Source organism: Aotus nancymaae, unplaced genomic scaffold (assembly GCF_030222135.1).
Source record: "Aotus nancymaae isolate 86718 unplaced genomic scaffold, 86718_ANA_hifiasm-v0.15.2.pri h1tg000003l, whole genome shotgun sequence".
Lineage (NCBI taxonomy): Eukaryota > Metazoa > Chordata > Mammalia > Primates > Aotidae > Aotus > Aotus nancymaae.
Window position 1 is genome coordinate 2276545 of NW_026988414.1, and position 17306 is coordinate 2293850.

At 51.7% G+C, this 17306-nt stretch overlaps 1 protein-coding gene across 2 annotated transcripts in view; it reads left to right on the forward strand.

Annotated features, from left to right (window-relative positions):
- The window catches only part of PTGES (prostaglandin E synthase), a 39333-nt gene that overhangs the window by 14913 nt on the left and 7114 nt on the right, over window positions 1-17306 (forward strand). For both annotated transcript variants that reach the window (XM_012457981.3, XM_012457982.3), the window contains exons 2-3: window positions 7146-7324; window positions 13624-13706. In XM_012457981.3, coding sequence (XP_012313404.1) covers window positions 7199-7324; window positions 13624-13706 — 209 coding nt within the window. In that variant the 5' untranslated portion in view covers window positions 7146-7198. The remainder of the gene's footprint in view (window positions 1-7145; window positions 7325-13623; window positions 13707-17306) is intronic.

Sequence of the window (17306 nt, forward strand, 5' to 3'; positions counted from 1 at the left end):
TCGTCTCTACTAAAAATACAAAATTAGGCCAGGCGCAGTGGCTCATGCCTGTAACCCCAGCACTTTGGGAGGCTGAGGCGGGTGGATCACCTGAGATCAGGAATTCGAGACCAGCCTGGCCAATATGGAGAAACCCTGTCTCTACTAAAAATACAAAATTAGCCGGGCATGGTGGCGCATGCCTGTAATCCCAGCTACTTGAGAAGCTGAGGCAGGAGAATCGCTTGAAACCGGGAGGCAGAGGTTGCACTTAGCCGGGATTGCGCCACTGCACTCCAGCCTGGGCAACAAGAGCAAAACTCCATCTCTCAAAAACACAGAAACAAAAAAACAAATAAACCACCACAAAAATTAGCTGGGTGTGGTGGTGCGCGCCTGTAGTCCCCCAGCTACTCAGGAGACTGAGGCAGGAGAATCACTTAAACCCAGGAGATGGAGGTTGCAGTGAGCTGAGGTTCAGCCACAGCAAGACTCCGCCTCAAAAAAAAAAAAAAAAATTGATGTTGTGTTAGTGGGTGATATGCGCTGCTACGGAAAGAAAAGTAGAGGCAGAGAAGTGGCCTCAGGCCGGGGCAGACTTCAGAACAGATGAACAGATAAGGTGGCCAAGACGAGCCTGATGGAGAAGCTGAGATTCAAACCACGATTTGAAGGAAATGACATGTCAGCCACGTGGAAGCCTGGGGGAGATCGGCCCCAGCAAGGGTCCAGAGGCAGGACTGTGTCTGACAGGGTTGAGACCAGCACGGAAGGCAGCGTGGCTGGGCTTAGTGAGTGAGGGGGCGGAAGAAAAGAGGCGTTCCAAGAGAAATGGGGACAACCAGGACAGGACCATGGGCCGTGGTCCAGAGGCTGGCTTTTATTCTGAGCCAGATGGGAGCCACTGCAGTATCTGCTGAAAAGGAAGGAAGTGATTTGACTGATGTTTTTTTATAAACAACAAAGAAAAATCCCAGATTTCTAGGCTCGGCTGAGTCAGAGGCTGGGGCCTCATTCTCTCCTGCTGGATACAGGCTGCCTTCACGTGGGAAGGGGGCATGGCTGCACACAGCTTCAGATTTACCCCACCCCGTAGCCCAGCAAGATCCTAGAACCAAGGCCGGCGGGGGTGGGGGGGGGGAGGGGATCTCCCTATCAGTGTTAGAATAGAAACTCCTGGGAAAATTATCTGATTAGCCCCTAGCGGGGCCAGATGCCAGTAACTTTGTGATTGGCTGGCCTGGGTCACATGGCTATGACTACCAAAAGGATGGGGGGCTCCTGTTGGCGAAGCCGTAAGAATCATTGGCCATAAGGGTGAAACCCCATCTTTAAAAAAAAACAAAAAAAGAATCATTGTCAGGAGCCGGGCACGGTGGCTCACGCCTGTAATCCCAGCACTTTGGGAGTCTGAGGCTGGCGGATCACCTGAGGTTAAGAGTTTGAGACCAGCCTGCCCAAATGGTGAAATCCCGTCTTGAAAAAAACAAACAACAAAAAAAGAATCATTGTCAAAAGGAGTACAGTCCCTGAAAAAAAGGGTATGATTTCCCAGAAGGCAGGAGGGAGAGGTGAGCTGGCAGACAAAATCAACAATCCTTCATTGACTTCACGCTGGCTAATTGTGACATCAGAGGAACTTAGAGAGAGGAGCCTCACTGAGTTGCTCATCCTAAGGGAAGTCCAGGGGTTTTTGTCTGGGCAGGGGGAAGGGGGGTCGCTGCAGAGCCATGGAAAGGACTCGCGGATGTAGGTTTGCACAGCGCTGTGCCTGCAGACCACACACCACATTTCGCAAACACAACTCTCTTAATGAGGGCTGGTGCCGCAGCCATGACTATGGTGCAAGTCTGAGTCACTTCAGTTACTTTTTTTTTTTTTTAAATTTTTATTTATTTATTTTTTTGAGACGGAGTTTTTGCTGTTGTTACCCAGGCTGGGAGTGCAATGGCGCGATCTCGGCTCACCGCAACCTCCGCCTCTTGGGTTCAAGCAATTCTCCTGCCTCAGCCTCCCGAGTAGCTGGGACTACAGGCACGCGCCACCATGCCCAGCTAATTTTTGTATTTTTAGTAGAGACGGGGTTTCACCTTGTTGACCAGGATGGTCTCGATCTCTTGACCTCGTGATCCACCCGCCTTGGCCTCCCAAAGTGCTGGGATTATAGGCATGAGCCACTGCGCCCGGCCACATTTTTTTTTTTAATCACCGTGAGCAGGCACGGTGGCTCACACCTGTAATCCCAGCACTTTGGGAGGCCGAGGTGGGCGGATCACGAGGTCAGGAGTTCGAGACCAGTCTGACCAACATGGAGAAACCCCGTCTCTACTAAAAATACAAAAATTAGCCAGGTGTGGTGACGAACGCCTGTAATCCCAGCTACTCCGGAGGCTGAGGCAGGAGAATCGCTTGAAGCTGGGAGGTGGAGGTTGCAATGAGCGGAGATCATGCCACTGCACTCCAGCCTAGGCAACCAGAGTGAAACTCTATCTCAAAAAAAAGAAAAAAAAAAATCACTGTGCATTTATTTCCCCATCACTGGTTACAGAAAGCCTAGCAATACTCCCAAAAGTCAGGAACCAGCAGCGAGGCAGGGCCACTTCCTCCTCCCTCTAAGCCTCCTCTGATGTTAGGGACAATCAGCCAGCGTAAAGAGCTTGGTTTCTGATCCTCAGGAAATGCCAAGAAGGGCGCTGGACTAAGCCACAGGATGGCTTTTGACAGGGCAGCGCCTCTGCTCAGGGTTGTAGAATGGGGATAAGAAGAACTTTCACGTTCGTGTGTCAAAGAAAATCAAGTAAAAAGGTTTGAAGACATATCTCAGTGACTTTTTTTTTTTTTTTGAGACGGAGTCTTGCTCTGTTGCCGAGGCTGGAGTGCAGTGGTGCGGTCCTGGCTCACTGCAACCTCCACCTCCTGGGTTCAAGCGATTCTCCTGCCTCAGTCTCCTGAATAACTGGGATTATGGGCACACACCACCATGCCTGGCTAATTTTTGTATTTTTGGTAGAGACAAGGTTTTACTGTGTTGGCCAGGCTGGTCTCAAACTCCTGACCTCAAGTGATCCACCTGTATTGGTCTCACAAAGTGCTGGGATTACAGGCGTGAGCCACCGGGTCCAGCCCATCTCAGTGACTTTTGACATATGTATCCACCTGGGTAATCACCACCCAGGACAAGATGTAAAATATTTCCAGGGGCTTCTTTTATCCTCACTGGTATGGGTACACTGCTGTGGTTCCTGTGGGCCTCAGGACCAGGCCACAGTGAGTGTCCCCCAGCCCCAGACCTGTACACACGCCATCTCCTGTCCCCTACCCTCTGCAGGCAGGAGACACCAAGCCCATCTTACAGGCAAAGAGATGGAAGCTCAGAGAGAAGTGACACCACCATCACCATGACCCCAAAACCACAACAGCAGCTTCCCTTGGCCAAGAGCAGATTCCTGGAACGTCTTGGCCAAATATCAGAGATTGTGCCCTCCTTGGTAGGCCCTGGCTTAGCAGGTTCATATCAGTAGACAGTGAGGAAAAATTTCCTACCTTGAGGTCACGCCCATCAGTCATAGTCCCCTACAGAGTCTCTCTTATTGCCTTTTTTCATTTTTTGAGATGGGACAGAGTTTCACTCTTATTGCCCAGGCTGGAGTGCAATGGGGTGATCTCAGGTCACCGCAACCTCCGCCTGCCAGGTTCAAGCGATTCTCCTGCCTCTGCCTCCTGAGTAGCTGGGATTACAGGCATGTGCCACCATGCCCGGGTAGTTTTGTATTTTTAGTAGAGACAGGGTTTCTCCATGTTGATCTGGCTGGTCTCGAACTCCCAACCTCAAGTGATCCACCTGCCTCGGCCTCCCAAAGTGATGGGATTACAGGCACAAGCCACAGTGCCTGGCCAAGTCTCTCTGATTTTCAGCTCAAGGGAGCAAAAGCTGACCGTCTGCTCTTCGCCCCACGCTGGTTTTCCCAGCCTCTGCTTTCTATCTTGTTACTTCAGAAGACCAAGCAGAGAAGAGCCAGGCTCCCTAGTCCAAGCAGGGCAACCGAAGGGCCGCTCTTGGGCTGTGTCTGGTCCATGATTCTGGGAGTGGTGCAGCCACCAGACCCCAACCTCATAACTGAGCTTTTTGACAAGGAAGGTAGCTATCTGCAGGGGTTTCCTCGGGCTGGGGACAAGAGAGGCAGATGTCTTCTCTTCTCCGACAGAAATACCAGCAAGAAACGAGCTTGCACAGCTCCTCTGACATACAACAGAGATAAAATGTGTCTCAGGACATCTCGTATGTTCCATGTCCCGTCCCTGATGGTACGGTGACTTATCATTTATCTTGCGAGATTGGGACAGCCTGGCCTGGCAGTTCCCCACGCTTTAGAACCATGGGAGCCAGTTTATCAAGCACATCTTTTGTTTGGATAAAGGACTGCTTGGCACACAGCAAATGGGCAAGGAGCCACCCCCACCTTCCTCCCACCCACCTCCCCTAGCAGCGAGGGCAGGGTTTTCTATAAGTCTTTCTTCTGACAACCTTGCTAGGGAGGGATCATTATTCGCTTTGAGCAGGAGGAACCTGAAGCTCAGAGGCTGATACTGAACGGAGGGCTACCTGTGTGCCAGGGGCTTAATGATTGTGACTGATAGATGAGACTCCTTTTAGCTCCCACAACTGCAGTGGGGAGTCACTTAGGGTCAGCTACATTTTACAGCTGAGGAAACCAGTTCAGAGGGGGAAACTGTCTGCCCAAGGCCACAGAACCGCAGCTGAGGGCTGGCTTTGGGATTCGAAGCCGGCTAAATCTGGCTCTGGTTAATCTTCCCTTTGATCTCTGGGGCTTTGGGGCATAGGTTGGACTGACACAGTTGTCCCTCTGAGCAGGTGCGGTCCCTAAGCACCCGGTCAAACCCAAGAGTGCAGCAGGCACGGGAGACTGGCTTTTTCCTTTCCCTTTTGCCCAGCTTCCCCAGCGTACGTCTCAGCAAAGCCAAAGTGTTGGCAAAAATAAATGAGCAAGAACCATGTACAAGATCCCTGCCCTTGTAGAGGTCCTGCCCAGAACCTGGGGAAGGGGGCACGATGCAGCAAGGTGAGGATTTTTTTGAGACGGAGCCTTGCTCTGTCGCCCGGGCTGGAGTCCAGTGGCATGATCTTGGCTTGCTACAATCTCCACCTCCCAGGTTGAAGCGATTCTCCTGCCTCAGCCTCCCAAGTAGCTGGGATTACAGGTGTCTGCCACCACGTCTGGTTAATTTTTGCATTTTTAATACGGGGGGTTTCTCCATGTTGGCCAGGCTGGTCTGGAACTTCTGACCTCAGGTGATCCACTCCTCTAAGCTTCTCAAAGTGCTGGGATTACAGGTGTGAGCCAACGTGCCTGGCCAGGTGAGGATTTTGAAGTGAGGAATTTAAAGAATCTTAGGACACAAACCATTGATTCTGCTTTCTGTTTTGAGACAGGGTCTTTCTCTGTCACCCAGGCTAGAGTGCAGTGGGGAGATCATGGCTCACTGCAGCCTCAGCCTTCCGGGTTCAGGTGATCCTCCCATTTCAGCCTCCCGAGTAGCTGGGACCACAGGCGAGCACCACCATGCCCGGCTAATTTTTAAATTTGTTTGTAGGGATGGAGTCTCCCTATGTCGCCCAGGCTGGTCTTGAGCTCCTGAGTGCAAGCAAGCTGCCCGTCTCGGCCTCCCAAAATGCTAGGATGACAGGTGTGAGCCACGGTGCCAGGCCCATTCAGGCTTTCTACCAAAGAGTCATTGGGTCTTTTGGGGAGATCTCATGATGAAGAATCAAACCATTTGCCTGGGGAAAGAGTCCCAGAAAAGTCAAGTGATGGTCAGGAAGTCAGTGGAGCCACGTGCTGGTTCCCCCTCCCTGCTATAGCAAATTATCACAGACTTAATGGCTTAAAACGACACAGCTTCATTCTCTGTGTTGGTCCATCATCCAGGCTAGAGTGCAGTGGGGAGATCTGCTCTGGCAGATGAAGCCTGACGTGGACCTCACAGAGTTAAAATCAAAGTGTGGGCAGGGCTGCATTATGTCTGGAGGCTCAGGGGAGAGTTCATTTCGTCCCCTTTTCCAGTTTCTTTCTTTTTTTCTCTTTTTTTGAGACGGAGTCTCTCTCTGTCGCCAGGGTGGAGTACAGTGGCGTGATCTCAGCTCACTGCAACCTCTGCCTCCCGGGTTCAAGCGATTCTCCTGCCTCAGCCTCCTGAGTAGCTGGGGCTACAGGTGCGCACCACCACACCCGGCTAATTTTTGTATTTTTAGTAGAGATGGGGTTTCATCATGTTGGCCAGGATGGTCTTGATCTCTTGACCTCGTGACCTGCCCACTTCGGCCCTCAAAGTGCTGGGATTACAAGCGTGAGTCACCGAGCCCGGTCCCCTTTTCCAGTTTCTAGAGGCCACTGGTATTTCTTGGGCCATGGTCTCCTTCATCCTCAAGGCCAGCAGGGTAGCATCTCTCCTGTCTGACTCCTGCACTGTCCTTTCATCTCCTCTCTTAATTCTGCGTCTGTTTTTATATATTTTCTCTAATTCTACTGCCTCCCTCTTGGAAGGGTTCCTCTGATTATACTGGGCTCACCCAGATAAAATAGGATCATCTCTCCCATCTCAAGATCCTTACTAAGTCCCATCTGAAAAGTCCCTTTTGCCACAGAAAGTCACAGTCACGGGTTCTAGGGATTGGGACGTGGATGTTGATGGGGATGGAGGGGGTTTTTCAGCCTGCCACATGGCAATGTCCTTGTAGATGTGGCTGCAGCTCCAGTGTCCAGGCTGAGTGAGGGGCGTGTGGCGTGGTTCTCATGCCCACCACCTACCCTGACCCTGAGGGAGGTGAGCAGGAAGCAGTGATACCACGTGCGGAGGTCCCACCAGGTGCCCAGCCTTGTCATTCCCCCAGAAGGCAGGCACCACCACACGCTCCCATACTACAGATAAGGAAGTAGCTTTGAAACAGATTTGAAAGTGATGATTTGCCAGGGAGGAGGGGTCCAGAGCCAGGGGCTGGGTCCGGGACACACCGGGGCTCTCTGCTTCTTGGAGCTCCAGGGACTGCTTTTGTTTCTCTTCACAGAAGGGAGCCCTGCCAGTCGTGGGGCGGGGCGTTGGCCGTGCTGACTGCAAAAGGCTCTCCGCCCACTTTGCTTTCCCCGCAGGCTGCTCCTCCGTCGAGCTGATCACACCCACAGTTGAGCTGCGCTGACCAGAGATGCCTGCCCACAGCCTGGCGATGAGCAGCCCGGCCCTCCCTGCCTTCCTGCTTTGCAGCACGCTGCTGGTCATCAAGATGTATGTGGTGGCCATCATCACGGGCCAAGTGAGGCTGCGGAAGAAGGTACGTGCCGCCCTGGGGGCCCCGGCCCAGGTCGTCCTCGCTTCCCTCGATGCCCTGCCAGGAAAGCCCTGGGATCGGAAACATGGCCAAGGTGCGTGCAGGGCTTGGAGCTGGGCACCTCTTCTAGCCCCCCGGGTGCCTCCCTGCCAGCCCCGTGGGTCAGCAAGGCCTTCACCTTCTCCTCTCTGGCTCAAGAGCACGTACTTACTCGCTTGCCATGCCACCAGGCTGAGTTCTTTGCACGGGGAGAGCCGGCGAGTGTCTCTGAGAGAAGCAGGTTCTGGAGGGTGGCGTGTGGGAGCGCGACAGCACAAAGCCTGGTGGCTTTCCGGCACGGGAGATCTGATATCTGGGTGGAGTGGGAACCGGCAAAACAGGAGTCCGAGAAACATTTAAGTGGAAATTCCCAATTCCTGGCAGATGTCACTGACAAGCCCACTGCAGCCTCCCGAGGCCAGCTCTCAGCCGGGCACCATCGGGGTGTTCAGGGAGGAATTTCCCCACTAATCCGAGCCCCTGAACCAAAACAACAATCAGGAGTCCCAGAGCTGGACCCGGCCCCTTCTTCAAAAAAAAAATTCCAGCGGCGTCTGCCACACTGGACGGTGAGTCTGAAAAGTCATAGGCTGAGCTCGTCGGCTGTCCTGGTGGCAGAATGCAGAAAGGGCCCGGGCACCTGTTGCTTCCTTCCTGGGTATTTTAATAGAGCAATGATTTCCTGCCTCTGTCTTCCCCTGTGTCCAGTTCAAAGTTGAGACGAGGCTGGCTCCGGCACCGCATGCGGGTGGATCCTGGGGAGTGAGGATCTTGGCCGAGAGCCAGGCTCAGGCCCTGCTGCAGGTACAGGCAGGATTAAAGGCAGGGCAGCTGCCCAAGTGATAGGACGCCCAGAGGCCACGGCACGCCGATGGCTTCTGAATTCTCCCTGCCTTGGCTGGTCCTGGGATGTGGGATCTGGGCATCAAGCAGAACAGCTGCATTCACTCACTGAATCCTTCCCGGAGGATAAATGTGGCCCAGAGCTGAGCCTGAGATCCTCACCACAGCCCTGGGGAGCAGGGGAGGCACCATGGTCATCTTGTCTTCTAGGTGAGGAACCAGGGCTCAGAGAGGAGACATCACTCGTGGAGGTCACACAGCTGGGTTTGAACTCTAGTGTCCAGCTTTGGAGCCCACATCCTGTCTTGGAGGCTGGGGTTCCTTTTTTGTTTTTTGTTTTTTTTGAGACAGAGTCTCAAAACTCTTATCCAGGCTGGAGTGCCGTGGTGGGATCTCAGCTCACTGCAACCTCTGCCTCCCGGGTTCAAGTAATTCTCCTGCCTCAGTCTCCCAAGTAGCTGGGATTACAAGTGTGCACCACCATGCCCAGCTAATTTTTGTATTTTTAGTAAGAGACAGGATTTCACCGTATTGGCCAGGCTGGTCTCAAACTCCGGACCTTGTGATCCGCCCACCTTGGCCTCCCAAAGTGCTGGGATTACAGGCTTGAGTCACTGTGCCAGGCCCCTTTAAAAAAAAATACACACATATATATGTGTGTGTATATATATATATATAATTTATTTATTTTAGAGACAAGGTCTTGCTCTGTGTCCCAGGCTCGAGTGCAGTTGTGCCATCATAGCTCACTGTAGCCTCAACTTCTCAGGCTCAGGTGATCTTCCCACTTTAGCCTCCCAGGTAGCTGGGACTATAGGTGTGTGTCACCATGCCCGGCTAATTTTTTATTTTTATTTTTGGTAGAGGTGGGGTTTTGCCAGATTGCCCAGGCTGGTCTCGAACTCCTGGGCTCAAGTGATCCTCCCATTTTGGCCTCTCAGAAGGCTGGCATTACAGGTGTGAGCCACTGCACCCAGCAACAATTTCAATTTTTTTTTTTTTTTGAGATGAAGTCTTGCTCCTGTTGCGTAGGCTGGAGTGCAATGGCACAATCTCGGTTCACTGCAACTTCCACCTCCCGGGTTCAAGCAATTCTCCTTCCTTAGCCTCCCGAGTAGCTAGGATTACAGGCGTGTGCCACCACACCAGGCTAATTTTTGTATTTTTAGTAGAGACAGGGTTTTGCCATGTTGGCCAGGCTGGTCTCGAACTCCTGACCTCAGGTGATCCACCCGCCTTGGCCACCCAAAGTGCTAGGATTACAGGCGTGAATTGCCACGCCTGGCCGATGATTTCCTTTTAATATGAATTCAGGGAGGGGAGGAGGCAAGCCTGTCCCAGCGCCTTTCTGCCTGATTGGCAGGGACACCACAGAAGAAAACCCCCGCTCCTTGGGCTGACCCTGAGGTGTTCCTCATGACAACGTGGCCCCCTCTTATCTCTGCTCTGGGTGCTCAGTGTCGTCCAGGAATGACTTGGTGGAGGTGACAGTCGCAGGCCCTGGCTTCTCCGCCCACCAGCCTGGGGACTTGGGCAAGTCTGGGAGCTCAGTGTCCTCATCTATAAATAGGGTCATGACAGGAGTGCCAGGAGAATGCAACGCCTCATCAATGTTTCTTCTTAAGACTTTTAAGTACTGGGCACGGTGGCTCACTCCTGTAATCCCAGCACTTTGGGAGGCCGAGGTGGGTAGATCACGAGGTCAGGAGTTCAAGACCAGCCTGGCCAACGTGGAGAAACCTCGTCTCTACTAAAAATACCAAAATTAGCTGGGCATGGTGGTGCCTTCCTGTAATTCCAGCTAGCTGGGAGGCTGAGGCAGGAGAATTGCTTGAACCTGGACCCAGGAGGTGGAGATTGCAGTGAGTGGAGATCACACCACTGCACTCCAGCCTGGGCTACAGAGCGAGACTCTGTCTCAAAAAAAAAAAAAAAAAGGACTTCCAGGCTGGGTGTGGTGGCTCACACCTGTAATCCCAGCACTTTGGGAAGCTGAGGCAGCTAGATCACTAAGTCAGGAGTTCAAGACCAGCCTGGCCAAGATGGTGGAACCCCATCTCTACTAAAAACAAAAAATTAGCCGGGCATGGTGATGGGTGACTGTAATTTCAGCTACTCGGGAGGCGGAGGCAGAGAATTGCTTGAACCTGTAGGCGGAGGTTGCAGTGAACCAAGATTGTGCCAGTGCACTCCAGCCTGGGCGACAGACTCCATCTCAAAAAAAAAAAGACTTATAAGTAACTGAAATTAACATGGGCACAGCAGCCTCAGGTCACTTTCAAGGGAGCGCAATTGGGCCTCCTGGTCTGCACTGCAGCTGGCTCTGGCCTGGCTAACTGGTATCAAGTTCTATCTGCAGAGGGACCAATCCCATGGGCAGTGGACTCCTAAGGCAGTTATTTTGTGATGGTCATTTCAGTGTGGAGCTGAAGCAGGAGCGGCCACAAGAAACAGACCTCTCCAACACCGAACTGGGAAGGAAGGGGTGGTTTATTTGGCCGGGAGCAAGGTGGCATAACTGCCTAACAGCCAAGCTCGTCCGTCAAAGGAAACCTCTGCCTTTATACAGGCTCACAACTCTAGATATTACATGTGAAAGGACCTTGGGTTTACAGTTTTAGGAAGTACATGTGAGGAGGTCCTGATTGATGAAGTACCCGTGGGGGTTTGACAAGATTGAATGGGAACCATACAGGGCATTTCTCCATATCGCCCCCACCCTTAAGATCGCCTGAGATTTTAATGGTGGGGGGGTTTAATCTTTAACCTCCAGGCCACTGACCTCATGCCTGCTATGTCTCAGCTTTTACGTTCTCCTTCTTTGAGATAAGAGACAGGAAAGAGGGGTTTCTTTCCTCAGAGCAAGTCCTCAGGAGCCTACTATTTGAGTTAGGCAGTCGACCCTGGCTTGTGTCTTCTTTTTGAAATAAGGACTTTGTTTTAACTGGGCCTTAGGATGGGCCTATTCCATGTTCTGGTAAAGGCAGAAGTGCAGGCCAGGAGCGAGACTTCCAACAAGGGAAAGAGTGGATCCTACACACTGCAGACAAAAGCCCCTTTTTTTTGAGATGGAGTCTCGCTCTCGTTGCCCAGGCTGGAGTGCAGTGGCGTGATCTCGGCCCATCCAAACCTCCGCCTCCTGGGTCCAAGTGATTCTCTTGCCTCAGCCTCCTAAGTAGCTGGGATCATAGGCGTGTGACACCACACCTGGCTAATTTTGTATTTTTAGTAGAGACGGGGTTTCTCCACGGTCTCGAACTCCCAACCTCAGGTGATCCACCTGCCTCAGCCTCCCAAAGTGCTGGGAGTACAGGCGTGAGCCACTGTGCCCGGCCGTGTTGAGGCCCTTTGAAAGTTATCACAGATTCACGGAGGAGGCCATGGGCATTGGTGATTCACTGATTTAAGGGCCAGCAGAGAGGAATTTTGTGTGTGAAGGTTCCAATCTCGCAAATCTGAGCTGCAGTCTCCTCTGGGGTAGGGCAGGGCAGGCCCACCAGGGAGTACAAACCAGTCCTTGGGGGACAGTCATGAGTCAGAAGCACAGCGTTTGCCATCAGCTGAACAATTTAGAAAAGGTGCTGCTGAAATTCAGGCCCTACTGTGGGGTTGGTGGGGTCTGGCTTTGCCTGGACGCCAGCAGGGAACACTGGGACAGGAGCCATGGACCTCCGATGATCTCAGTGTGACCTTAAGTCTCTGCTTTCCAGTGAAAGTGACGATTCACTGAGCACCTCCTTGTGCTGAGTGTCATCCTGAAGCAGGAGCAGCCTTGGGAAACAGACCTCTTGAACACTGAACTGGGAAGAAAGGGGTGATTTATTTGGCCGGGAGCAAGGTGGCATGGCTGCCTAACAGCCAAGCTCATCTAACAAAGGAAATCTCTGCCTTTATAAAGGCCAACAACTCTAGATATTACACGGGAAAGGGTCTTGGGTCCACAACTCTAGGATTTACATGTGAAAGGGTCTTGGGCCCTGGAGTAGGGTAGGGTACAGTGATTTAGGTGGGGGTTTGATTGTGTTTAAGTAAAGGTGGCACCTGGTCAATGTGGAAGTCAAGGGGGAGGTGGTCTCAGATGCTTAAGGGTGATTAAGGGTCTCCTTCCTCACTCCTAGTGGCTTCTCCAGGTCTCCCTCTCCCTCGTCACATGGCACATAAGCTGTGATTTATCCTGAGTTTGCAGAGTTCAGGATCCTGTGGTTGATCAGCGTGGAGCTGGGTTTTCAGCCCGGGGCTCTCAAGACTCTCTCATGGCTTTTAGTGCAAGGTCCAAATTCCTAAGGCTCCTCCAGGACCCCCGATGATCCCTGTACCTTCATCTTGGGCCCCTGTCCCTTGCCCTCTGTGCTCCAGCGTGCCTGTTTTCTGTTCTTCACATATGCCCTGCTTCTTCCGGCCCCAGGGCCTTTGCACATGCTGTCCCTTCTGCCTTGAATGTTGTTGTTCCAGCCCTTCCTTCATCTGGTTCATGTCAACACATCTTTCAAGTCTCAGATTGTTTGTTTTATTTTTTTTTTTGAGACAGAGTCTGGCTCTGTTGGCCCAGGCTGGAGTGCAGCCTTGAGATCACGACTCACTGTGGCCTCAACCTCCTGGGCTCAAGTGATCCTCCTGCCTCAGCCCCCACCCAAGTAGCTGGGACCACAGGTGTGCACTACCACACACAGCTAATTTTTTGTAGAGATAGGGTTTCATCATGTTGCCCAGGCTGGCTTGAACTCCTGAGCTCAAGTGATCCACCTGCCTTGGCCTCCGAAAGTGCTGGGATTACAGGCATGAGCCACCGTACCTGGCTTGTTTTAGAGATGGGGTCTTACTATGTTGCCCAGGTTGGTCTCAAACTCCTGGGCTCAAGAGATCCTCCTACCTTGGCTTCCCAAAATGCTGGGATTACAGGCATGAGCCACCACACCTGGCTTTAGAGGTGAGAGTCTTGCTATGTTGCCCAGGCTGGTCTCGAACTCCTGGGCTCAAGCGATTCTCCTGCCTTGACCTTCCAAAGTGCTGGGATTACTGGTGTGAGCCACCTCGCCCAGCCCTAAGCCTCAGCTTTCATGTCACTGCCTCAGAGAAGCCTTCTCAGACCTTCGGACTGGGTCAGGTCCCGTGTAAATGTCCTCAAGGCCAGCCCTGTCTTCTCCTTACCAGGTGAAACCTTCCTGGCCTTCCCTGGTTCATTGGCAACTCCCCCATCAGACTGTGAGCTTCATAAAAGCAGGGCCGGGGGGCCTTTTCACAGTGAGCTCCCAGCCCCTGGCTCAGGGTAGGAGTCATGGATGACGGTTGGATGGGCGTGCGTGTAACTTGTAACTGCACCTCTGTCCTGCTGCTGTGAACTCTGGCCACGGACAAAACACAGCCCCAGGTGACTGGGCCATTCGTCTCATGAGAAGTGACTCTCAATTGGTGTATTTCAGGCCTTTGCCAACCCCGAGGACGCCCTGAGACATGGAGGCCTCCAGTATTGCCGGGGCGACCCCGACGTGGAGCGCTGCCTCAGGCAAGTACTTCAGGCCCCCCGCCTGGCCACACCTCGACGTGGCCTGCCCTTCCAGACTTTCTTCTGCACACAGGGTGGGGGGTTGGAGGATTCCCAGGGGCTGAGGTTTTCTGAGTTCCTATTCTGCTCTGACTGTTTTACTTTATTCAGTGATTTAATTTCTAATAAACTTTGTAAGACATGGTCATGACTCACAGTTACAAAGTGAGAAAGGTATATTCAGTGAAAATTCAGGCTCCCTCCTACCTCTGACCTCAAGGCACTAACTACCCAGTTCTACTGTCCAGGGGCAAACCCTCCTGCCAGGGGCCACGCGTTTTCCCACAGAGACTTTCTGCATTTACAAACATGTGTGCTTCGCTTTTCCTGCTCTACCCCATAGACTCACCCTTTATCCACTGGTCTGTACTGTGCTTTTTAAAAAATTATTATTAATATGACAACAGAGATTGTTCTATGTCCGCTCACAGAGGAGCTGCTTTCACTGTATTGGTGCTCCAGCACGCTGCACTCTGTTGAATGTATGGCCTGTAACTTCTCTAACCAATTCCCCCCCGATGGGCATTTGGGGTCTTTCTGCGCTATGAACAGAAGACCTCGACACCTCTTTTCTTTTTTCCTTTTTTCTTTTTGAGACAGAGTCTTGCTCTGTCGCCCAGGCTGGAGTACAATGGCTCACTGCAATCTCCGCCTCCTGGGTTCAAGCGATTCTCCTGCCTCAGCCCCCCGAGTAGCTGGGACTACAGGCACGTGCCACCACACCTGCCTAATGTTTGTATTTTTAGTAGAGATGGGTTACACCATGTTGGCCAGGCTGGTCTCAAATTCCTGACCTCAGGTGATCCGTCTGCCTCAGCCTTCCAGAGCGCTGGGATTACAGGCGTGAGCCACCGCACCTGGTCTCAACACCTCTTTCATTTGTCTTTGTGGTTGTGTGTGAGCAAAACCGCAGGGTGCAACAAAATAACAAAATGTATATATATATGCACACACACACATATATATATTTAATTATTTAATTTTTTCTTTTTTTTTTTCTTATGCTTGCCTACAGGAAAATAATTTATTTATTTTTTGAGACAGGGTTTCACCATGTTGGCCAGGATGGTCTCGATCTCTTGACCTAGTGATCCGCCCACCTCGGCCTCCCAACGTGCTGGGATTACAGGCGTGAGCCACCGCACCCGGCCGCCACTCACAGTTCTAGTCACGGTTCGCGCTTGCATCTCTCTCCTCTTTGTTTTCTGTATCTAAATATTTTTCATAAATTAGGCATGCATTCGGTACATTCAATTTGGAGTTCTGATTTTCTCTTAACGTTATTTCACGAACACTTTCCACGTTGGTAAATGTTACTCAAAAAATGGTTCTTGGCCAGATGCAGTGGCTCATGCCTGTAATCCCGGACTTTGGGAGGCCAAGGTGGGAGGATCACCGAGGTCAGGAGTTCAAGACCAGCCTGACCAACATGGCGAAACCCCGTCTCTACTAGAAATACAAAATGTAGCCAGGCATATGGCACACACCTGTAGTCCCAGCTACTTGCGAGGCTGTGGCAGGAGAATCGCTTGAACCGGGGAGGCAGAGGTTGCAGTGAGCCAAGATCGCACCACTGTACTCCAGCCTGGGGGATACAGTGAGATTCCACCTCAAAAAAAAAAAAAAGATTCTTGAAAAAAGTGGCTTTGTAAAAAAAAAATCCCATCAGAGACTAAATGTTGATTTCACATAATCACAGTCAATATTAAAATTTTTTGGCAGTTTCTGCTCTGCCATTTTTCACCAGCTAACTGGAGAGTGAGGTGGCGGCACTCCAGGGGTTGGGGGTCATCAGAGGAGCTTGAAGGGGAAGTGGGGAGGATGGGGAGCTGGACGGGCTGAGGCCGGAGACAAACCGTCGCACGGGTCTCAACACATTCCCCTGCGTCACAGGTGGAAATGGGTGGGGCACTGTCATTTAAATAATACAAATGTCTTTCACTTGAAAGAAAGCCTGTGGGTTGTTTTCTTATGCTTTTCTTGGCCATTGACAATAATATGCACACTTGTGTTTTTTAAAAAAAATTACAGACGTGTCATGTAGGAAGTGGAATTCCTTGCTATTTCACCCTTTCAAATCCTTCATATGAAATCTGTCTGTCCTTTAATGAGCACCTACTATGTCCAAGACCCTGTGCTAAGCACTAGCTGTACTTGCATGAACAAAAGTCCCCTCCATACATGACTCCCATTGGTGACTCTTGTTCCTGCTTGTCTCGTCCCTCCTGGACAGTGGAGAAGGACGGGATGAGCTGTTCAGGCAGCAAGCAGCCAGGACGGTGGGTCACCCGGGGCCAGCTCACAGCAGCCACCAACAGGATGCGTTTTGGCTCCTCCAGACTGCAGAGGTTTTCTGTAGCCAAGCTTTCATGTGGCATAGGAGCGGTCAAGTGGCCTTACAGACACTTGGTTTATTTTTACTGGCTGAAACCATGCCAGGGAGAGACAATAGACCCGGGCGGTGCCAAGATATTTCCAACCAACCAATCATCCTTTTTCTTTTTTGGGACGGAGTTTCGCTCTTGTTGCCCAGGCTGGAGTGCAATAGTACGATCTCAGCTCACTGCAACTTCCTCCTCCCGAGTTTGAGCGATTCTCCTGCCTCAGCCTCCCGAGTAGCTGGGATTACAGGCGCCTACCACCACACTTAGCTAAATTTTGTATTTTTAGTAGAGACGGGGTTTCACCATCTTGGCCAGACTGGTCTTGAACTCCTGACCTCAGGTGATCCACCTGCCTCGACCTTCCAAAATGCTGGGATTACAGGTGTGAACCACTGCGCCCAGCCCAAAATAACCCATCATCGGTAGTACTGGGGCTTAAATGGTTGAAATTCAACTCAGCACTTTCTGAGCGCCTTTTATCTAATAATACTTTATAGCCATTTGGTGAGGATTTATTGGAGGCCGGCCGTACACTGGGCTCATGCCAGATCTGGGGAGTGCCTGGGTCCCTTGGGCCCCTCATCTGCCACCTGATTTCACAGAACATCACGGAAACTCAAGAGTGCAGAACTAAGAGAATTCTACATCCTGTGTCTGCTACCGGAGAACTGGCTGGAACCCGAAGGAGAGGCCACCTGGAAGCAAAAGTGGGTTAAATATTAGACCAGGGTTTATGGTGTGACTCTAGTCACCTTCTGTCAAATGGAAAGCACTCGAGACTTGGTTCTTGGGCATAAATCTGCCTTGCAGGTTAGCACATGTTGGAGTCCAAATGTGAGCCCAGCTCAGGGAGAAGCCGGGGACCAGCCACCTTTTCAGGATACCTCTCCAGAGTTCCTGGCAATGTGCGTTTTGGCCAAAATCTGAGGTTGTGTGTGTGGAACGATATGGAGGGGGTTATCTTGTGGTCCCAAAGAAGGGAGGCAGACATGTGACCTAAGCTGGAGTATCTCTGTTTGGAATGTATAGACTTAAACTGAGTGAACTGGTTTGTCAGGAATTTAGGTCCCAAAATGTCAGCCCTAGAAGTCCCTTAGATGTCATCCAGCATATTCATTTGTACATAGTGAACGGCAGGCCCAGAGAGTGAGATATGCCTGAGGCCATGGGGCTAATT